At 50.7% G+C, this 25,019-nt stretch overlaps 1 protein-coding gene across 1 annotated transcript in view; it reads right to left on the minus strand.

The window, feature by feature from the left end:
* Positions 1-21,938, minus strand: part of LOC137317654 (glutamate receptor ionotropic, NMDA 2D-like) — a 113,324-nt gene extending 91,386 nt beyond the window's left edge. Inside the window, exon 1 of the mRNA XM_067980824.1 lies at positions 21,543-21,938. Coding sequence (XP_067836925.1) covers positions 21,543-21,938 — 396 coding nt within the window. The remainder of the gene's footprint in view (positions 1-21,542) is intronic.
* Between the last annotated feature and the right edge of the window lie 3,081 nt (positions 21,939-25,019).

Genomic DNA, 25,019 nt, shown 5'->3' on the forward strand with positions numbered 1-25,019 from the left:
CCTGTACCTGCCCCTGGGAGTGTTTGATGGGACAGCGTAGAGGGAGCTTTACTCTGTATCTAACCCTGCACCTGCCCTGGGAGTGTTTGATGGGAGAGTGTAGAGGGAGCTTTACTCTGTATCTAATCCTGTACCTGCCCTGGGAGTGTTTGATGGGACAGTGTAGAGGGAGCTTTACTCAGTATCTAACCCTGTACCTGCCCCTGGGAGTGTTTGATGGGACAGCGTAGAGGGAGCTTTACTCTGTATCTAACCCTGTACCTGCCATGTGAGTGTTTGATAGGACAGTGCAGAGGGAGCTTTACTCTGTATCTAACCCTGTACCTGCCCTGGGAGTGTTTGATGGGACAGTGTAGAGGGAGCTTTACTCTGTATCTAACCCTGTACCTGCCCTGGGAGTGTTTGATGGGACAGTGTAGAGGGAGCTTTACTCTGTATCTAATCCTGTACCTGCCCTGGGAGTGTTTGATGGGACAGTGTAGAGGGAGCTTTACTCTGTATCTAACCCTGTACCTGCCCTGGGAGTGTTTGATGGGACAGTGTAGAGGGAGCTTTACTCTGTATCTAACCCTGTACCTGTCCTGGGAGTGTTTGATGGGACAGTGTAGAGGGAGCTTTACTCAGTATCTAACCCTGTACCTGCCCCTGGGAGTGTTTGATGGGACAGCGTAGAGGGAGCTTTACTCTGTATCTAACCCTGTACCTGCCCTGGGAGTGTTTGATGGGAGAGTGTAGAGGGAGCTTTACTCTGTATCTAATCCTGTACCTGCCCTGGGAGTGTTTGATGGGACAGTGTCGAGGGAGCTTTACTCAGTATCTAACCCTGTACCTGCCCCTGGGAGTGTTTGATGGGACAGCATAGAGGGAGCTTTACTCTGTATCTAACCCTGTACCTGCCCTGGGAGTGTTTGATGGGACAGTGTAGAGGGAGCTTTACTCTGTATCTAACCCTGTACCTGCCCTGGGAGTGTTTGATGGGACAGTGTAGAGGGAGCTTTACTCTGTATCTAACCCTCAACCTGCCCTGGGAGTGTTTGATGGGACAGTGTAGAGGGAGCTTTACTCTGTATCTAACCCTGTACCTGCCCTGGGAGTGTTTGATGGGACAGTGTAGAGGGAGCTTTACTCTGTATCTAACCCTGTACCTGCCCTGGGAGTGTTTGATGGGACAGTGGAGAGGGAGCTTTACTCTGTATCTAATCCTGTACCTGCACTGGGAGTGTTTGATGGGACAGTGTAGAGGGAGCTTTACTCTGTATCTAACCCTGTACCTGCCCTGGGAGTGTTTGATGGGACAGTGGAGAGGGAGCTTTACTCTATATCTAACCCAGTACCTGCCCTGGGAGTGTTTGATAGACAGTGTAGAGGGAGCTTTACTCTGTATCTAACCCTGTACCTGCCCTGGGAGTGTTTGATGGGACAGTGTAGAGGGAGCTTTACTCTGTATCTAACCCTGTACCTGACCCTGGGAGTGTTTGATGGGACAGTGTAGAGGGAGCTTTACTGTATATCTAACCATGTACCTGCCCTGGGAGTGTTTGATGGGACAGTGTAGAGGGAGCTTTACTCTGTATCTAACCCTGTACCTGCCCTGGGAGTGTTTGATGGGACAGTATGGAGGGAGCTTTACTCTGTATCTAACCCTGTACCTGCCCTGGGAGTGTTTGATGGGACAGTGTTGAGGGAGCTTTACTCTGCATCTAACCCTGTACCTGCCCTGGGACTGTTTGATGGGACAGGGTAGAGGGAGCTTTACTCTGTATCTAACCCTGTACCTGCCCTGGGAGTGTTTGATGGGACAGGGTAGAGGGAGCTTTACTCTGTATCTAACCCTGTACCTGCCCTGGGACTGTTCGATGGGACAGTGTGGAGGGAGCTTTACTCTGTATCTAACCCTGTACCTGCCCTGGGAGTGTTTGATGGGACAGGGTAGAGGGAGCTTTACTCTGTATCTAACCCTGTACCTGCCCTGGGAGTGTTTGATGGGACAGTGTAGAGGGAGCTTTACTCTGTATCTAACCCTGTACCTGCCCTGGGAGTGTTTCATGGGACAGTGTAGAGGGAGCTTTACTCTGTATCTAACCCTGTACCTGCCCTGGGAGTGTTTGATGGGACAGTGTAGAGGGAGCTTTACTCTGTATCTAACCCTGTACCTGCCCTGGGAGTGTTTGATGGGACAGTGTGGAGGGAGCTTTACTCTGTATCTAACCCTGTACCTGCCCTGGGAGTGTTTGACGGGACAGTGTGGAGGGAGCTTTTCTCTGTATCTAACCCTGTACCTGCCCTGGGAGTGTTTGATGGGACAGTGTAGAGGGAGCTTTACTCTGTATCTAACCCTGTACCTGACCCTGGGAGTGTTTGATGGGACAGTGTAGAGGGAGCTTTACTGTATATCTAACCCTGTACCTGCCCTGGGAGTGTTTGATGGGACAGTGTAGAGGGAGCTTTACTCTGTATCTAAACCTGTACCTGCCCTGGGAGTGTTTGATGGGACAGTATGGAGGGAGCTTTACTCTGTATCTAACCCTGTACCTGCCCTGGGAGTGTTTGACGGGACAGTGTAGCGGGAGCTTCACTCTGTATCTAACCGTGTACCTGCCCTGGGAGTGTTTGATGGGACAGTGTAGAGGGAGCTTTACTCTGTATCTAACCCTGTACCTGCCCTGGGAGTGTTTGATGGGACAGTGTGGAGGGAGCTTTACTCTGTATCTAACCCTGTACCTGCCCTGGGAGTGTTTGATGGGACAGTGTTGAGGGAGCTTTACTCTGTATCTAACCCTGTACCTGCCCTGGGAGTGTTTGATGGGACAGCGTAGAGGGAGCTTTACTCTGTATCTAACCCTGTACCTGCCCTGGGAGTGTTTGATGGGACAGTGTAGAGGGAGCTTTACTCTGTATCTAACCCTGTACCTGCCACGGGAGTGTTTGATGGGACAGTGCAGAGGGAGCTTTACTCTGTATCTAACCCTCAACCTGCCCTGGGAGTGTTTGATGGGACAGTGCAGAGGGAGCTTTACTCTGTATCTAACCCTGTACCTGCCCTGGGAGTGTTTGATGGGACAGTGGAGAGGGAGCTTTACTCTGTATCTAACCCTGTACCTGCCCTGGGAGTGTTTGATGGGACAGGGTAGAGGGAGCTTTACTCTGTATCGAACCCTGTACCTGCCCTGGGAGTGTTTGATGGGACAGTGTAGAGGGAGCTTTACTCTGTATCTAACCCTGTACCTGCCCCTGGGAGTGTTTGATGGGACAGTGTAGAGGGAGCTTTACCCTGTATCTTATCCTGTACCTGCCCTGGGAGTGTTTGATGGGACAGTGTAGAGGGAGCTTTACTCTGTATCTAACCCTGTACCTTCCCTGGGAGTGTTTGATGGGACAGTGTAGAGGGAGCTTTACTCTGTATCTAACCCTGTACCTGCCCTGGGAGTGTTTGATGGGACAGGGTAGAGGGAGCTTTACTCTGTATCTAACCCTGCACCTGCCCTGGGAGTGTTTGATGGGACAGTGTAGAGGGAGCTTTACTCTGTATCTAACCCTGTACCTGCCCTGGGAGTGTTTGATGGGACAGTGTAGAGGGAGCTTTACTCTGTATCTAACCCTGTACCTGCCCTGGGAGTGTTTGATGGGACAGGGTAGAGGGAGCTTTACTCTGTATCGAACCCTGTACCTGCCCTGGGAGTGTTTGATGGGACAGTGTAGAGGGAGCTTTACTCTGTATCTAACCCTGTACCTGCCCCTGGGAGTGTTTGATGGGACAGTGTAGAGGGAGCTTTACCCTGTATCTTATCCTGTACCTGCCCTGGGAGTGTTTGATGGGACAGTGTAGAGGGAGCTTTACTCTGTATCTAACCCTGTACCTTCCCTGGGAGTGTTTGATGGGACAGTGTAGAGGGAGCTTTACTCTGTATCTAACCCTGTACCTGCCCTGGGAGTGTTTGATGGGACAGGGTAGAGGGAGCTTTACTCTGTATCTAACCCTGCACCTGCCCTGGGAGTGTTTGATGGGACAGTGTAGAGGGAGCTTTACTCTGTATCTAACCCTGTACCTGCCCTGGGAGTGTTTGATGGGACAGTGTAGAGGGAGCTTTACTCTGTATCTAACCCTGTACCTGCCCTGGGAGTGTTTGATGGGAAAGTGTAGAGGGAGCTTTACTCTGTATCTAACCCTGTACCTGCCCTGGGAGTGTTTGATGGGACACTGTAGAGGGAGCTTTACTCTGTATCTAACCCTGTACCTGCCCTGTGAGTGTTTGATGGGACAGTGTAGAGGGAGCTTTATTCTGTATCTTACCCTGTACCTGCCCTGGGAGTGTTTGATGGGACAGTGTAGAGGGAGCTTCACTCTGTTTCTAACCCTGTACCTGCCCTGGGAGTGTTTGATGGGACAGTGTGGAGGGAGCTTTACTCTGTATCTAACCCTGTACCTGCCCTGGGAGTGTTTGACGGGACAGTGTGGAGGGAGCTTTACTCTGTATCCAACCCTGTACCTGCCCTGGGAGTGTTTGATGGGACAGTGTAGAGGGAGCTTTACTCTGTATCTAACCCTGTACCTGACCCTGGGAGTGTTTGATGGGACAGTGTAGAGGGAGCTTTACTCTGCATCTAACCCTGTACCTGCCCTGGGAGTGTTTGATGGGACAGTGTTGAGGGAGCTTTACTCTGTATCTAACCCTATACCTGCCCTGGGAGTGTTTGATGGGACAGTGTAGAGGGAGCTTTACTCTGTATCTAACCCTGTACCTGCCCTGGGAGTGTTCGATGGGACAGTGTGGAGGGAGTTTTACTCTGTATCTAACCCTGTACCTGCCCTGGGAGAGTTTGATGGGACAGGGTAGAGGGAGCTTTACTCTGTATCTAACCCTGTACCTGCCCTGGGAGTGTTTGATGGGACAGTGTAGAGGGAGCTTTACTCTGTATCTAACCCTGTACCTGCCCTGGGAGTGTTTCATGGGACAGTGTAGAGGGAGCTTTACTCTGTATCTAACCCTGTACCTGCCCTGGGAGTGTTTGATGGGACAGTGTAGAGGGAGCTTTACTCTGTATCTAACCCTGTACCTGCCCTGGGAGTGTTTGATGTGACAGTGTGGAGGGAGCTTTACTCTGTATCTAACCCTGTACCTGCCCTGGGAGTGTTTCATGGGACAGTGTAGAGGGAGCTTTACTCTGTATCTCACCCTGTACCTGCCCTGGGAGTGTTTGATGGGACAGTGTAGAGGGAGCTTTACTCTGTATCTAACCCTGTACCTGCCCTGGGAGTGTTTGATGGGACAGTGTGGAGGGAGCTTTACTCTGTATCTAACCCTGTACCTGCCCTGGGAGTGTTTGACGGGACAGTGTGGAGGGAGCTTTACTCTGTATCTAACCCTGTACCTGCCCTGGGAGTGTTTGATGGGACAGTGTAGAGGGAGCTTTACTCTGTATCTAACCCTGTACCTGACCCTGGGAGTGTTTGATGGGACAGTGTAGAGGGAGCTTTACTGTATATCTAACCCTGTACCTGCCCTGGGAGTGTTTGATGGGACAGTGTAGAGGGAGCTTTACTCTGTATCTAAACCTGTACCTGCCCTGGGAGTGTTTGATGGGACAGTATGGAGGGAGCTTTACTCTGTATCTAACCCTGTACCTGCCCTGGGAGTGTTTGATGGGACAGTGTGGAGGGAGCTTTACTCTGTATCTAACCCTGTACCTGCCCTGGGAGTGTTTGATGGGACAGTGTAGAGGGAGCTTTACTCTGTATCTAACCCTGTACCTGCCCTGGGAGTGTTTGATGGGACAGCGTAGAGGGAGCTTTACTCTGTATCTAACCCTGTACCTGCCCTGGGAGTGTTTGATGGGACAGTGTAGAGGGAGCTTTACTCTGTATCTAGCCCTGTACCTGCCATGGGAGTGTTTGATGGGACAGTGTAGAGGGAGCTTTACTCTGTATCTAACCCTCAACCTGCCCTGGGAGTGTTTGATGGGACAGTGTAGAGGGAGCTTTACTCTGTATCTAACCCTGTACCTGCCCTGGGAGTGTTTGATGGGACAGTGGAGAGGGAGCTTTACTCTGTATCTAACCCTGTACCTGCCCTGGGAGTGTTTGATGGGACAGGGTAGAGGGAGCTTTACTCTGTATCTAACCCTGTACCTGCCCTGGGAGTGTTTGATGGGACAGTGTAGAGGGAGCTTTACTCTGTATCAAACCCTGTATCTGCCCTTGGAGTGTTTGATGGGACAGTGTAGAGGGAGCTTTACTCTGTATCTAACCCTGTACCTGCCCTGGGAGTGTTTGATGGGACAGTGTAGAGGGAGCTTTACTCTGTATCTAACCCTGTACCTGCCCTGGGAGTGTTTGATGGGACAGGGTGGAGGGAGCTTTACTCTGTATCTAACCCTGCACCTGCCCTGGGAGTGTTTGATGGGACAGTGTAGAGGGAGCTTTACTCTGTATCTAACCCTGTCCCTGCCCTGGGAGTGTTTGATGGGACAGTGTAGAGGGAGCTTTACTCTGTATCTCACCCTGTACCTGCCCTGGGAGTGTTTGATGGGAAAGTGTAGAGGGAGCTTTACTCTGTATCTAACCCTGTACCTGCCCTGGGAGTGTTTGATGGGACACTGTAGGGGGAGCTTTACTCTGTATCTAACCCTGTACCTGCCCTGTGAGTGTTTGATGGGACAGTGTAGAGGGAGCTTTATTCTGTATCTTACCCTGTACCTGCCCTGGGAGTGTTTGATGGGACAGTGTAGAGGGAGCTTCACTCTGTATCTAACCCTGTACCTGCCCTGGGAGTGTTTGATGGGACAGTGTGGAGGGAGCTTTACTCTGTATCTAACCCTGTACCTGCCCTGGGAGTGTTTGACGGGACAGTGTGGAGGGAGCTTTACTCTGTATCTAACCCTGTACCTGCCCTGGGAGTGTTTGATGGGAAAGTGTAGAGGGAGCTTTACTCTGTATCTAACCCTGTACCTGCCCTGGGAGTGTTTGATGGGACACTGTAGAGGGAGCTTTACTCTGTATCTAACCCTGTACCTGCCCTGTGAGTGTTTGATGGGACAGTGTAGAGGGAGCTTTATTCTGTATCTTACCCTGTACCTGCCCTGGGAGTGTTTGATGGGACAGTGTAGAGGGAGCTTCACTCTGTATCTAACCCTGTACCTGCCCTGGGATTGTTTGATGGGACAGTGTTGAGGGAGCTTTACTCTGCATCTAACCCTGTACCTGCCCTGGGAGTGTTTGATGGGACAGTGTAGAGGGAGCTTTACTCTGTATCTAACCCTGTACCTGCCCTGGGAGTGTTTGATGGGACAGTGTAGAGGGAGCTTTACTCTGTATCTAACCCTGTACCTGCCCTGGGAGTGTTTGATGGGACAGTGTAGAGGGAGCTTTACTCTGTATCTAACCCTATACCTGCCCTGGGAGTGTTTGATGGGACAGTGTAGAGGGAGCTTTACTCTGTATCTAACCCTGTACCTGCCCTGGGAGTGTTCGATGGGACAGTGTGGAGGGAGCTTCACTCTGTATCTAACCCTGTACCTGCCCTGGGAGTGTTTGATGGGACAGGGTAGAGGGAGCTTTACTCTGCATCTAACCCTGTACCTGCCATGGGAGTGTTTGATGGGACAGTGTAGAGGGAGCTTTACTCTGTATCTAACCCTGTACCTGCCCTGGGAGTGTTTGATGGGACAGTGTAGAGGGAGCTTTACTCTGTATCTAACCCTGTACCTGCCCTGGGAGTGTTTGATGGGACAGTGTGGAGGGAGCTTTACTCTGTATCTAACCCTGTACCTGCCCTGGGAGTGTTTGATGGGACAGTGTAGAGGGAGCTTTACTCTGTATCTAACCCTGTACCTGCCCTGGGAGTGTTTGATGGGACAGCGTAGAGGGAGCTTTACTCTGTATCTAACCCTGTACCTGCCCTGGGAGTGTTTGATGGGACAGTGTAGAGGGAGCTTTACTCTGTATCTAACCCTGTACCTGCCATGGGAGTGTTTGATGGGACAGTGTAGAGGGAGCTTTACTCTGTATCTAACCCTCAACCTGCCCTGGGAGTGTTTGATGGGACAGTGTAGAGGGAGCTTTACTCTGTATCTAACCCTCAACCTGCCCTGGGAGTGTTTGATGGGACAGTGTAGAGGGAGCTTTACTCTGTATCTAACCCTGTACCTGACCCTGGGAGTGTTTGATGGGACAGTGTAGAGGGAGATTTACTCTGTATCGAACCCTGTACCTGCCCTGGGAGTGTTTGATGGGACAGTGTAGAGGGAGCCTTACTCTGTATCTAACCCTGTACCTGCCCTGGGAGTGTTCGATGGGACAGTGTGGAGGGAGCTTTACTCTGTATCTAACCCTGTCCCTGCCCTGGGAGTGTTTGATGAGACAGTGGAGAGGGAGCTTTACTCTGTATCTAACCCTGTACCTGCCCTGGGAGTGTTTGATGGGACAGGGTAGAGGGAGCTTTACTCTGTATCTAACCCTGTACCTGCCCTGGGAGTGTTTGATGGGACAGTGTAGAGGGAGCTTTACTCTGTATCAAACCCTGTATCTGCCCTTGGAGTGTTTGATGGGACAGTGTAGAGGGAGCTTTACTCTGTATCTAACCCTGTACCTGCCCTGGGAGTGTTTGATGGGACAGTGTAGAGGGAGCTTTACTCTGTATCTAACCCTGTACCTGCCCTGGGAGTGTTTGATGGGACAGGGTAGAGGGAGCTTTACTCTGTATCTAACCCTGCACCTGCCCTGGGAGTGTTTGATGGGACAGTGTAGAGGGAGCTTTACTCTGTATCTAACCCTGTACCTGCCCTGGGAGTGTTTGATGGGACAGTGTAGAGGGAGCTTTACTCTGTATCTAACACTGTACCTGCCCTGGGAGTGTTTGATGGGAAAGTGTAGAGGGAGCTTTACTCTGTATCTAACCCTGTACCTGCCCTGGGAGTGTTTGATGGGACACTGTAGAGGGAGCTTTACTCTGTATCTAACCCTGTACCTGCCCTGTGAGTGTTTGATGGGACAGTGTAGAGGGAGCTTTATTCTGTATCTTACCCTGTACCTGCCCTGGGAGTGTTTGATGGGACAGTGTAGAGGGAGCTTCACTCTGTATCTAACCCTGTACCTGCCCTGGGAGTGTTTGATGGGACAGTGTAGAGGGAGCTTTACTCTGTATCTAACCCTATACCTGCCCTGGGAGTGTTTGATGGGACAGTGTAGAGGGAGCTTTACTCTGTATCTAACCCTGTACCTGCCCTGGGAGTGTTCGATGGGACAGTGTGGAGGGAGCTTTACTCTGTATCTAACCCTGTACCTGCCCTGGGAGTGTTTGATGGGACAGGGTAGAGGGAGCTTTACTCTGCATCTAACCCTGTACCTGCCATGGGAGTGTTTGATGGGACAGTGTAGAGGGAGCTTCACTCTGTATCTAACCCTGTACCTGCCCTGGGAGTGTTTGATGGGACAGTGTAGAGGGAGCTTTACTCTGTATCTAACCCTGTACCTGCCCTGGGAGTGTTTGATGGGACAGTGTAGAGGGAGCTTTACTCTGTATCTAACCCTGTACCTGCCCTGGGAGTGTTTGATGGGACAGTGTGGAGGGAGCTTTACTCTGTATCTAACCCTGTACCTGCCCTGGGAGTGTTTGACGGGACAGTGTGGAGGGAGCTTTACTCTGTATCTAACCCTGTACCTGCCCTGGGAGTGTTTGATGGGACAGTGTAGAGGGAGCTTTACTCTGTATCTAACCCTGTACCTGACCCTGGGAGTGTTTGATGGGACAGTGTAGAGGGAGCTTTACTCTGTATCTAACCATGTACCTGCCCTGGGAGTGTTTGATGGGACAGTGTAGAGGGAGCTTTTCTCTGTATCTAACCCTGTACCTGCCCTGGGAGTGTTTGATGGGACAGTGTGGAGGGAGCTTTACTCGGTATCTAACCCTGTACCTGCCCTGGGAGTGTTTGACGGGACAGTGTAGCGGGAGCTTCACTCTGTATCTAACCGTGTACCTGCCCTGGGAGTGTTTGATGGGACAGTGTAGAGGGAGCTTTACTCTGTATCTAACCCTGTACCTGCCCTGGGAGTGTTTGATGGGACAGTGTGGAGGGAGCTTTACTCTGTATCTAACCCTGTAACTGCCCTGGGAGTGTTTGATGGGACAGTGTGGAGGGAGCTTTACTCTGTATCTAACCCTGTACCTGCCCTGGGAGTGTTTGATGGGACAGTGTAGAGGGAGCTTTACTCTGTATCTAACCCTGTACCTGCCCTGAGTGTGTTTGATGGGACAGTGTAGAGGGAGCTTTACTCTGTATCTAACCCTGTACCTGCCCTGTGAGTGTTTGATGGGACGGTGTAGAGGGAGCTTTACTCTGTATCTAACCCTGTACCTGCCCTGGGAGTGTTTGATGGGACAGTGTAGAGGGAGCTTTACTCTGTATCTAACCCTGTACCTGCCCTGGGAGTGTTTGATGGGACAGTGTAGAGGGAGCTTTACTCTGTATCTAACCCTGTACCTGCCCTGGGAGTGTTTGATGGGAGAGTGTAGAGGGAGCTTTACTCTGTATCTAACCCTGTACCTGCCCTGGGAGTGTTTGATGGGACAGTGTAGAGGGAGCTTTACTCTGTATCTAACCCTGTACCTGCCCCTGGGAGTGTTTGATGGGACAGTGTAGAGGGAGCTTTACTCTGTATCTAACCCTGTACCAGCCCTGGGAGTGTTTGATGGGACAGCGTAGAGGGAGCTTTACTCTGTATCTAACCCTGTACCTGCCCTGGGAGTGTTTGATGGGACAATGTAGAGGGAGCTTTACTCTGTATCTAACCCTGTACCTGCCCTGGGTGTGTTTGATGGGACAGTGTAGAGGGAGCTTTACTCTGTATCTAACCCTGTACCTGCCCTGGGAGTGTTTGATGGGAGAGTGTAGAGGGAGCTTTACTCTGTATCTAACCCTGTACCTGCCCTGGGAGTGTTTGATGGGACAGTGTAGAGGGAGCTTTACTCTGTATCTAACCCTGTACCTGCCCTGGGAGTGTTTGATGGGACAGTGTAGAGGGAGCTTTACTCTCTATCTAACCCTGTAACTGCCCTGGGAGTGTTTGATGGGACAGTGTAGAGGGAGCTTTACTCTGTATCTAACCCTGTACCTGCCCTGGGAGTGTTTGATGGGAGAGTGTAGAGGGAGCTTTACTCTGTATCTAACCCTGTACCTGCCCTGGGAGTGTTTGATGGGACAGTGTCGAGGGAGCTTTACTCTGTATCTAACCCTGTACCTGTCCCTGGGAGTGTTTGATGGGACAGTGTAGAGGGAGCTTTACTCTGTATCAAACCCTGTACCTGCCCTGGGAGTGTTTGATGGGACAGTGTAGAGGGAGCTTTACTCTGTATCTAACCCTGTACCTGCCCTGGGAGTGTTTGATGGGACAGTGTAGAGGGAGCTTTACTCTGTATCTAACCCTGTACCTGCCCTGGGAGTGTTTGATGGGACAGTGTGGAGGGAGCTTTACTCTGTATCTAACCCTGTACCTGCCCTGGGAGTGTTTGATGGGACAGTGTAGAGGGAGCTTTATGCTGTATCTAACCCTGTAACTGCCCTGGGAGTGTTTGATGGGACAGTGTAGAGGGAGCTTTACTCTGTATCTAACCCTGTACCTGCCCTGGGAGTGTTTGATGGGACAGTGTAGAGGGAGCTTTACTCTGTTTCTAACCCTGTACCTGCCCTGGGAGTGTTTGATGGGACAGTGTGGAGGGAGCTTTATGCTGTATCTAACCCTGTAACTGCCCTGGGAGTGTTTGATGGGACAGTGTAGAGGGAGCTTTACTCTGTATCTAACCCTGTACCTGCCCTGGGAGTGTTTGATGGGACAGTGTAGAGGGATCTTTACTCTGTATCTAACCCTGTACCTGACCCTGGGAGTGTTTGATGGGACAGTGTAGAGGGAGCTTTACTCTGTATCTCCCCTGTACCTGCCCTGGGAGTGTTTGATGGGACAGTATGGAGGGAGCTTTACTCTGTATCTAACCCTGTACCTGCCCCTGGGAGTGTTTGATGGAACAGTGTAGAGGGAGCTTTACTCTGTATCTAACCCTGTACCTGCCCTGGGAGTGTTTGATGGAACAGTGTAGCGGGAGCTTTACTCTGTATCTAACCCTGTACCTGCCCTGGGATTGTTTGATGGGACAGTGTAGAGGGAGCTTTACTCTGTATCTCACCCTGTACCTGCCCTGGGAGTGTTTGATGGGACAGTCTAAAGGGAGCTTTGCTCTGTATCTAACCCTGTACCTGCCCTGGGAGTGTTTGATGGGACAGTGTCGAGGGAGCTTTACTCTGTATCTAACCCTGTACCTGCCCTGGGAGTGTTTGATGGGACAGTGTAGAGGGAGCTTTACTCTGCATCTGACCCTGTACCTGCCCTGGGAGTGTTTGATGGGACAGTGTAGAGGGAGCTTTACTCTGTATCTAACCCTGTACCTGCCCTGGGAGTGTTTGATGGGACAGTGTAGAGGGAGCTTTACTCTTTATCTAACCCTGTACCTGCCCTGGGAGTGTTTGATGGGACAGTGTCGAGGGAGCTTTCCTCTGTATCTAACCCTGTACCTGCCAAGGGTGTGTTTGATGGGACAGTGTAGAGGGAGCTTTACTCTGTATCTAACCCTGTACCTGCCCTGGGATTGTTTGATGGGACAGTGTGGAGGGAGCTTTACTCTGTATCTAACCCTGTACCTGCCCTGGGAGTGTTTGATGGGACAGTGTAGAGGGAGCTTTACTCTGTATCTAACCCTGTACCTGCCCCTGGGAGTGTTTGATGGAACAGTGTAGAGGGAGCTTTACTCTGTATCTCACCCTGTACCTGCCCTGGGAGTGTTTGATGGGACAGTGTAGAGGGAGCTTTACTCTGTATCTCACCCTGTACCTGCCCTGGGAGTGTTTGATGGGACAGTGTGGAGGGAGCTTTACTCTGTATCTAACCCTGTACCTGCCCTGGGAGTGTTTGATGGGACAGTGTAGAGGGAGCTTTACTCTGTATCTAACCCTGTACCTGCCCCTGGGAGTGTTTGATGGAACAGTGTAGAGGGAGCTTTACTCTGTATCTAACCCTGTACCTGCCCTGGGAGTGTTTGATGGGACAGTGTAGAGGGAGCTTTACTCTGTATCTAACCCTGTACCTGCCCTGGGAGTGTTTGATGGGACAGTGTAGAGGGAGCTTTACTCTGTATCTAACCCTGTACCTGCCCTGGGAGTGTTTGATGGGACAGTGTAGAGGGAGCTTTACTCTGTATCTAACCCTGTACCTGACCTGGGAGTGTTTGATGGGACCGTGTGGAGGGAGCTTTACTCTGTATCTAACCCTCACTGCATTAACCTGGAATTGATGGGTGATCAAACAATAGATTGGTTTTGCGGTGATTACGAGTCTCAGCTCTCGGGCTGACATCAGACTGTGAATATGCTCCTCTCACTGAGCTCCCCGGACCAATCAGACTGATTAATGGCTTCATCGTCAGAGCAGAACTGATTTCTCAACCCTTTGATTGCAAACTTTGATGGTCGGTTCACAGAGAGAGAGAGAGAGGGAGACGGGGGCAGAGAGAGAGAGGGTGAGAGGGTGAGAGACAGGGGAGAGAGAGAGAGATAGAGAGGGAGAGAGTGGGATGGAGAGAGAGAGAGAGAGAGAGACGGGGGAGAGAGAGGGAGAGGGAGAGAGGGGGAGAGAGAGATAGAGAGAGAGAAATGGGCTGATGGAGAGACAGATAGCGAGAGAGAGATAGAAAGACAGAGAGGGGAAGAGAGAGAGAGAGGTTCAGAGAGAGAGAGAGTGGGAGAGAGAGAGAGAGAGAGACCCTCCCCCACACACACTGTGACACACACAATGTGAAACACACACAGTGACAGGCACTGTGACACACACACAGTGACACACACAGTCACGCACAAACTGTCACACACTCACAGTTGCACACAGTCACACACACAGTCACACACACACACAGTTACACAGTCACAGTCACACACACACACGGTCACATCGACAGTCAGATAGATGCAGTCACACACACGGTTACACACTGTCTCACACACACACTCACACACACAGAGTCACGTAGAAACAGTCACACACACAGTCACACACAGTCACGTAGACACTGGCTCACACACACACACTGTGACACACACAGTCACACACACACAGTCACACACACACAGTAACACACACACGGTCACACACACACGGCGATACACACACAGTGACACACACACAGTCACACACACACAGTCACACACACACTGTGACACACACACAGTCACACACACACAGTCACACACACACAGTCACACACACACAGTAACACACACACGGCGATACACACACAGTGACACACACACAGTCACACACACATAGTCACACACACACAGTCGCACACACACAGTCGCACACACACGGCGATACACACACAGTCACACACACACAGTCACACACACACAGTCACACACACACAGTCACACACACAGTCGCACACACACGGCGATACACACACAGTCACACACACACAGTGACACACACACAGTCACACACACAAAGTCACACACACACTGTGACACACACACAGTCACACACACAGTCACACACACACAGTCACACACACAAAGTCACACACACACTGTGACACACACACAGTCACACACACACAGTCACACACACACAGTGACACACACACAGTCACACACACACAGTCACACACACACAGTGACACACACACAGTCACACACACACAGTCACACACACACAGTCACACACACAGTCACACACACAAAGTCACACACACACTGTGACACACACACAGTCACACACACACAGTCGCACACACACAGTCACACACACAAAGTCACACACACACTGTGACACATACACAGTCACACACACAGTCACACACACACAGTCGCACACACACAGTCACACACACACAGTCACACACAGTCACACACACACAGTCACACACACACAGTCACACACACACAGTCACACACACACAGTGACACACACACAGTCACACACACACAGTCACACACACACAGTCACACACACACTGTGACACACACACAGTCACACACACACAGTCACACACACACAGTCACACACACACAGTCACACACACACAGTCACACACACAGTCACACACACAAAGTCACACACACACTGTGACACACACACAGTCACACACACACAGTCGCACACACACAGTCACACACACAAAGTCACACACACACTGTGACACATACACAGTCACACACACAGTCACACACACACAGTCGCACACACACAGTCACACACACACAGTCACACACAGTCACACACACACAGTCACACACACACAGTCACACACACACAGTCACACACACACAGTGACACACACACAGTCACACACACAGTCACACACACACAGTCACACACACACTGTGACACACACACAGTCACACACACACAGTCACACACACACAGTCACACACACACAGTGACACACACACAGTCACACACACACAGTCACACACACACAGTCACACACTGTGACACACACACAGTCACACACACACAGTCACACACACACAGTCACACACACACAGTGACACACACACAGTCACACACACACAGTCACACACACACTGTGACACACACACAGTCACACACACACAGTCACACACACACAGTCACTCACACACACAGTCACACACACACAGTCACACACACACTGTGACACACACACAGTCACACACACACAGTCACACACACACAGTCACACACACACAGTCACACACACACAGTCACTCACACACACACTGTGACACACACACAGTCACACACACACAGTGACACACACACAGTCACACACACACAGTGACACACACACAGTCACACACACACAGTCACACACACACAGTCACACACACACTGTGACACACACACAGTCACACACACACAGTCACACACACACTGTGACACACACACAGTCACACACACACAGTCACACACACACTGTGACACACACACAGTCACACACACACAGTCACACACACACAGTCACACACACACTGTGACACACACACAGTCACACACACACTGTGACACACACACAGTCACACACACACAGTCACACACACACTGTGACACACACACAGTCACACACACACTGTGACACACACACAGTCACACACACACAGTCACACACACACAGTCACACACACACTGTGACACACACACAGTCACACACACACAGTCACACACACACTGTGACACACACACAGTCACACACACAAAGTCACACACACACTGTGACACACACACAGTCACACACACACAGTCACACACACAAAGTCGCACACACACAGTCACACACACACAGTCACACACACACAGTCACACACACACTGTGACACACACACAGTCACACACACACAGTCACACACACACTGTGACACACACACAGTCACACACACAAAGTCACACACACACTGTGACACACACACAGTCACACACACACAGTCACACACACACTGTGACACACACACAGTCACACACACACAGTCACACACACACAGTCACACACACACTGTGACACACACACAGTCACACACACACAGTCACACACACACTGTGACACACACACAGTCACACACACACAGTCACACACACACTGTGACACACACACAGTCACACACACACAGTCACACACACACTGTGACACACACACAGTCACACACACAAAGTCACACACACACTGTGACACACACACAGTCACACACACACAGTCACACACACAAAGTCGCACACACACAGTCACACACACACAGTGACACACACACAGTCACACACACACAGTGACACACACACAGTCACACACACAGTCACACACACACAGTCACACACACACAGTCACACACACACTGTGACACACACACAGTCACACACACACAGTCACACACACACTGTGACACACACACAGTCACACACACACAGTCACACACACACTGTGACACACACACAGTCACACACACACAGTCACACACACACAGTCACACACACACTGTGACACACACACAGTCACACACACACAGTCACACACACACTGTGACACACACACAGTCACACACACACAGTCACACACACACTGTGACACACACACAGTCACACACACACAGTCACACACACACTGTGACACACACACAGTCACACACACAAAGTCACACACACACTGTGACACACACACAGTCACACACACACAGTCACACACACAAAGTCGCACACACACAGTCACACACACACAGTCACACACACACAGTCACACACACACAGTCACACACGCACAGTCACACACACAAAGTCACACACACACTGTGACACACACACAGTCACACACACACAGTCACACACACACAGTCACACACACACTGTGACACACACACAGTCACACACACACAATCACACACACACAGTCACACACACACTGTGACACACACACAGTCACACACACACAGTCACACACACACTGTGACACACACACAATCACACACACACAGTCACACACACACTGTGACACACACACAGTCACACACACACAGTCACACACACACTGTGACACACACACAGTCACACACACACAGTCACACACACAAAGTCACACACACACAGTCACACACACACAGTCACACACACACTGTGACACACACACAGTCACACACACACTGTGACACACACACAGTCACACACACACAGTCGCACACACACAGTCACACACACACAGTCACACACACACAGTGACACATACACAGTCACACACACACAGTCACACACACACAGTCACACACACACGGCGATACACACACAGTCACACACACACACAGTCACACACACACAGTCACACACACACAGGCACACACACACAGTCACACACACACAGTGACACACACACAGTCACACACACAAAGTCACACACACACTGTGACACACACACAGTCACACACACAGTCACACACACACAGTCACACACACAAAGTCACACACACACTGTGACACACACACAGTCACACACACACAGTCACACACACACAGTGACACACACACAGTCACACACACACAGTCACACACACACAGTCACACACACAGTCACACACACAAAGTCACACACACACTGTGACACACACACAGTCACACACACACAGTCGCACACACACAGTCACACACACAAAGTCACACACACACTGTGACACATACACAGTCACACACACAGTCACACACACACAGTCGCACACACACAGTCACACACACACAGTCACACACAGTCACACACACACAGTCACACACACACAGTCACACACACACAGTCACACACACACAGTGACACACACACAGTCACACACACACAGTCACACACACACAGTCACACACACACTGTGACACACACACAGTCACACACACACAGTCACACACACACAGTCACACACACACAGTGACACACACACAGTCACACACACACAGTCACACACACACAGTCGCACACTGTGACACACACACAGTCACACACACACAGTCACACACACACAGTCACACACACACAGTGACACACACACAGTCACACACACACAGTCACACACACACTGTGACACACACACAGTCACACACACACAGTCACACACACACAGTCACTCACACACACACTGTGACACACACACAGTCACACACACAGTGACGCACACACAGTCACACACACACAGTGACACACACACAGTCACACACACAGTCACACACACACAGTCACACACACACAGTCACACACACACAGTCACACACACACAGTCACACACACACAGTCACACACACACAGTCACACACACACAGTCACACACACACAGTCACACACACACAGTCACACACACACTGTGACACACACACAGTCACACACACACAGTCACACACACACAGTCACTCACACACACACTGTGACACACACACAGTCACACACACACAGTCACACACACACTGTGACACACACACAGTCACACACACACAGTCACACACACACTGTGACACACACACAGTCACACACACACAGTCACACACACACAGTCACACACACACTGTGACACACACACAGTCACACACACACAGTCACACACACACTGTGACACACACACAGTCACACACACACAGTCACACACACACTGTGACACACACACAGTCACACACACACAGTCACACACACACTGTGACACACACACAGTCACACACACAAAGTCACACACACACTGTGACACACACACAGTCACACACACACAGTCACACACACAAAGTCGCACACACACAGTCACACACGCACAGTCACACACACAAAGTCACACACACACTGTGACACACACACAGTCACACACACACAGTCACACACACACAGTCACACACACACTGTGACACACACACAGTCACACACACACTGTGACACACACACAGTCACACACACACAGTCACACACACACAGTCACACACACAAAGTCACACACACACAGTCACACACACACAGTCACACACACACTGTGACACACACACAGTCACACACACACTGTGACACACACACAGTCACACACACACAGTCGCACACACACAGTCACACACACACAGTCACACACACACAGTGACACATACACAGTCACACACACACAGTCACACACACACAGTCACACACACACAGTCACACACACACGGCGATACACACACAGTCACACACACACACAGTCACACACACACAGTCACACACACACAGGCACACACACACAGTCACACACACACAGTCACACACACACAGTGACACACACACAGTCACACACACAGTCACACACACAGTCACACACACACAGTCACACACACACTGTGACACACACACAGTGACACACACACAGTCACACACACACACAGTGACACACACACAGTCACACACACACAGTCACACACACACAGTCACACACACACAGTGACACACACACAGTGACACACACACAGTCGCACACACACAGTCACACACACACAGTGACACACACACAGTCACACACACACAGTCACACACACACAGTCACACACACACTGTGACACACACACAGTGACACACACACAGTCACACACACACACAGTGACACACACACAGTCACACACACACAGTCACACACACACAGTGACACACACACAGTCACACACACACAGTCGCACACACACAGTCACACACACACAGTCACACACACACAGTGACACACACACAGTGACACACACACAGTCGCACACACACAGTCACACACACACAGTGACACACACACAGTCACACACACACAGTCACACACACACAGTCACACACACACTGTGACACACACACAGTGACACACACACAGTCACACACACACACAGTGACACACACACAGTCACACACACACAGTCACACACACACAGTGACACACACACACAGTCGCACACACACAGTCACACACACACAGTCACACACACACAGTGACACACACACAGTCACACACACACAGTCACACACACACAGTCTCACACACACAGTCACACACACACTGTGACACACACACAGTCACACACACACAGTCACACACACACAGTCACACACACACTGTGACACACACACAGTCACACACACACAGTGACACACACACAGTCACACACACACAGTCACACACACACTGTGACACACACACAGTCACACACACACAGTCACACACACACAGTCACACACACACTGTGACACACACACAGTCACACACACACTGTGACACACACACAGTCACACACACACAGTCACACACACATAGTCACACACACACAGTGACACACACACAGTCACACACACACAGTCACACACACACTGTGACACACACACAGTCACACACACACAGTCACACACACACAGTCGCACACACACAGTCACACACACACAGTGACACACACACAGTCACACACACACAGTGACACACACACTGTGACACACACACAGTCACACACACACAGTCGCACACACACTGTGACACACACACAGTCACACACACACAGTCGCACACACACAGTCACACACACAGTCACACACACACAGTCGCACACACACTGTGACACACACACAGTCACACACACACAGTCGCACACACACTGTGACACACACACAGTCACACACACAGTCACACACACACAGTCACACACACACTGTGACACACACACAGTCACACACACACAGTCGCACACACACTGTGACACACACACAGTCACACACACAGTCACACACACACAGTCACACACACACAGTCACACACACACAGTCGCACACACACAGTCACACACACACAGTGACACACACACAGTCACACACACACAGTGACACACACACTGTGACACACACACAGTCACACACACACAGTCGCACACACACTGTGACACACACACAGTCACACACACAGTCACACACACACAGTCACACACACACAGTCACACACACACAGTCACACACACACAGTCACACACACACAGCGAGACACACACTGACCTTGGGGGTAAGGACCAGGGCAGCTCCCCCGTTGATGCCCACGATGGGCACTGCGGTCTGCGCCGAGACAAAGTCCAGGATGTGGGCGACGGAGCGGGAGCGGGTGTCGTCCTCGAAGACGACACCGTGGACTGGGAGCCCCGACAGAGCCCGGCACAGGCGGAGGATCAGGCTGCGGGGGTTGGTGTCGTTGAGGAAGACGGCCAGGGGGTTGACGTCAAGCGGGAAGTCCTCGTAGGTGTCGGGGCCGAACCGGGCTGACTCGGGCTGGTAGGAGGGGCCGCTGAACAGGATGGCCACGTTCAGCACGCCCAGCTCCGGGCTCGACGGCTGAACAGAGGGCTGGACGCAGGAGAGGGCCACGAGAAACAACATTAGGGCGGAGGCTGCTCTCATTTCTCCGACCTGGAAAAGAGAGCGATTAGTGCAAGAGTTACTCTGCAGGAGCCCATTCAGACTCCCCCACACACACTGTTAGATCTGGGATTCTGTAATCAGGAGCCCATTCAGACTCTCCCACACACACACTGTTAGATCTGGGATTCTGTAATCAGGAGCCCATTCAGACTCTCCCACACACACTGTTAGATCTGGGATTCTGTAATCAGGAGCCCATTCAGACTCCCACACACACACTGTTAGATCTGGGATTCTGTAATCAGGAGCCCATTCAGACTCTCCCACACACACACTGTTAGATCTGGGATTCTGTAATCAGGAGCCCATTCAGACTCTCCCACACACACTGTTAGATCTGGGATTCTGTAATCAGGAGCCCATTCAGACTCTCCCACACACACTGTTAGATCTGGGATTCTGTAATCAGGAGCCCATTCAGACTCTCCCACACACACTGTTAGATCTGGGATTCTGTAATCAGGAGCCCATTCAGACTCTCCCACACACACTGTTAGATCTGGGATTCTGTAATCAGGAGCCCATTCAGACTCTCCCACACACACACTGTTAGATCTGGGATTCTGTAATCAGGAGCCCATTCAGACTCTCCCACACACACTGTTAGATCTGGGATTCTGTAATCAGGAGCCCATTCAGACTCTCCCACACACACTGTTAGATCTGGGATTCTGTAATCAGGAGCCCATTCAGACTCTCCCACACACACACTGTTAGATCTGGGATTCTGTTATCAGGAGCCCATTCAGACTCTCCCACACACACTGTTAGATCTGGGATTCTGTAATCAGGAGCCCATTCAGACTCTCCCACACACACTGTTAGATCTGGGATTCTGTAATCAGGAGCCCATTCAGACTCTCCCACACACACTGTTAGATCTGGGATTCTGTAATCAGGAGCCCATTCAGACTCTCCCACACACACTGTTAGATCTGGGATTCTGTAATCAGGAGCCCATTCAGACTCTCCCACACACACTGTTCGATCTGGGATTCTGTAATCAGGAGCCCATTCAGACTCTCCCACACACACTGTTAGATCTGGGATTCTGTAATCAGGAGCCCATTCAGACTCTCCCACACACACTGTTAGATCTGGGATTCTGTAATCAGGAGCCCATTCAGACTCCCACACACACTGTTAGATCTGGGATTCTGTAATCAGGAGCCCATTCAGACTCTCCCACACACACACTGTTAGATCTGGGATTCTGTTATCAGGAGCCCATTCAGACTCTCCCACACACTGTTAGATCTGGGATTCTGTAATCAGGAGCCCATTCAGACTCTCCCACACACTGTTAGATCTGGGATTCTGTAATCAGGAGCCCATTCAGACTCCCACACACACTGTTAGATCTGGGATTCTGTAATCAGGAGCCCATTCAGACTCTCCACACACACTGTTAGATCTGGGATTCTGTAATCAGGAGCCCATTCAGACTCTCCCACACACTGTTAGATCTGGGATTCTGTAATCAGGAGCCCATTCAGACTCCCACACACACTGTTAGATCTGGGATTCTGTAATCAGGAGCCCATTCAGACTCTCCACACACACACACTGTTAGATCTGGGATTCTGTAATCAGGAGCCCATTCAGACTCTCCCACACACTGTTAGATCTGGGATTCTGTAATCAGGAGCCCATTCAGACTCTCCCCACACACACACTGTTAGATCTGGGATTCTGTAATCAGGAGCCCATTCAGACTCTCCACACACACACACTGTTAGATCTGGGATTCTGTAATCAGGAGCCCATTCAGACTCTCCCACACACACACTGTTAGATCTGGGATTCTGTAATCAGGAGCCCATTCAGACTCTCCCACACACACACTGTTAGATCTGGGATTCTGTAATCAGGAGCCCATTCAGACTCTCCCACACACACTGTTAGATCTGGGATTCTGTAATCAGGAGCCCATTCAGACTCTCCCACACACACTGTTAGATCTGGGATTCTGTAATCAGGAGCCCATTCAGACTCCCACACACACACTGTTAGATCTGGGATTCTGTAATCAGGAGCCCATTCAGACTCTCCCACACACACACTGTTAGATCTGGGATTCTGTAATCAGGAGCCCATTCAGACTCTCCCACACACACACTGTTAGATCTGGGATTCTGTAATCAGGAGCCCATTCAGACTCTCCCACACACACTGTTAGATCTGGGATTCTGTAATCAGGAGCCCATTCAGACTCCCCCACACACACTGTTAGATCTGGGATTCTGTAATCAGGAGCCCATTCAGACTCCCACACACACTGTTAGATCTGGGATTCTGTAATCAGGAGCCCATTCAGACTCTCCCACACACACTGTTAGATCTGGGATTCTGTAATCAGGAGCCCATTCAGACTCTCACACACACACTGTTAGATCTGGGATTCTGTAATCAGGAGCCCATTCAGACTCTCCACACACACACTGTTAGATCTGGGATTCTGTAATCAGGAGCCCATTCAGACTCTCCCACACACACTGTTAGATCTGGGATTCTGTAATCAGGAGCCCATTCAGACTCTCCCACACACACTGTTAGATCTGGGATTCTGTTATCAGGAGCCCATTCAGACTCTCCCACACACACACTGTTAGATCTGGGATTCTGTAATCAGGAGCCCATTCAGACTCTCCACACACACACTGTTAGATCTGGGATTCTGTAATCAGGAGCCCATTCAGACTCTCCACACACACACTGTTAGATCTGGGATTCTGTAATCACGAGCCCATTCAGACTCTCCCCCACACACTGTTCGATCTGGGATTCTGTTATCAGGAGCCCATTCAGACTCTCCCACACACACACTGTTAGATCTGGGATTCTGTAATCAGGAGCCCATTCAGACTCTCCCACACACACACTGTTAGATCTGGGATTCTGTAATCAGGAGCCCATTCAGACTCTCCCACACACACACTGTTAGATCTGGGATTCTGTAATCAGGAGCCCATTCAGACTCTCCCACACACACACTGTTAGATCTGGGATTCTGTAATCAGGAGCCCATTCAGACTCTCCCACACACACTGTTAGATCTGG

This window comes from Heptranchias perlo, unplaced genomic scaffold (genome assembly GCF_035084215.1).
Source record: "Heptranchias perlo isolate sHepPer1 unplaced genomic scaffold, sHepPer1.hap1 HAP1_SCAFFOLD_623, whole genome shotgun sequence".
Lineage (NCBI taxonomy): Eukaryota > Metazoa > Chordata > Chondrichthyes > Hexanchiformes > Hexanchidae > Heptranchias > Heptranchias perlo.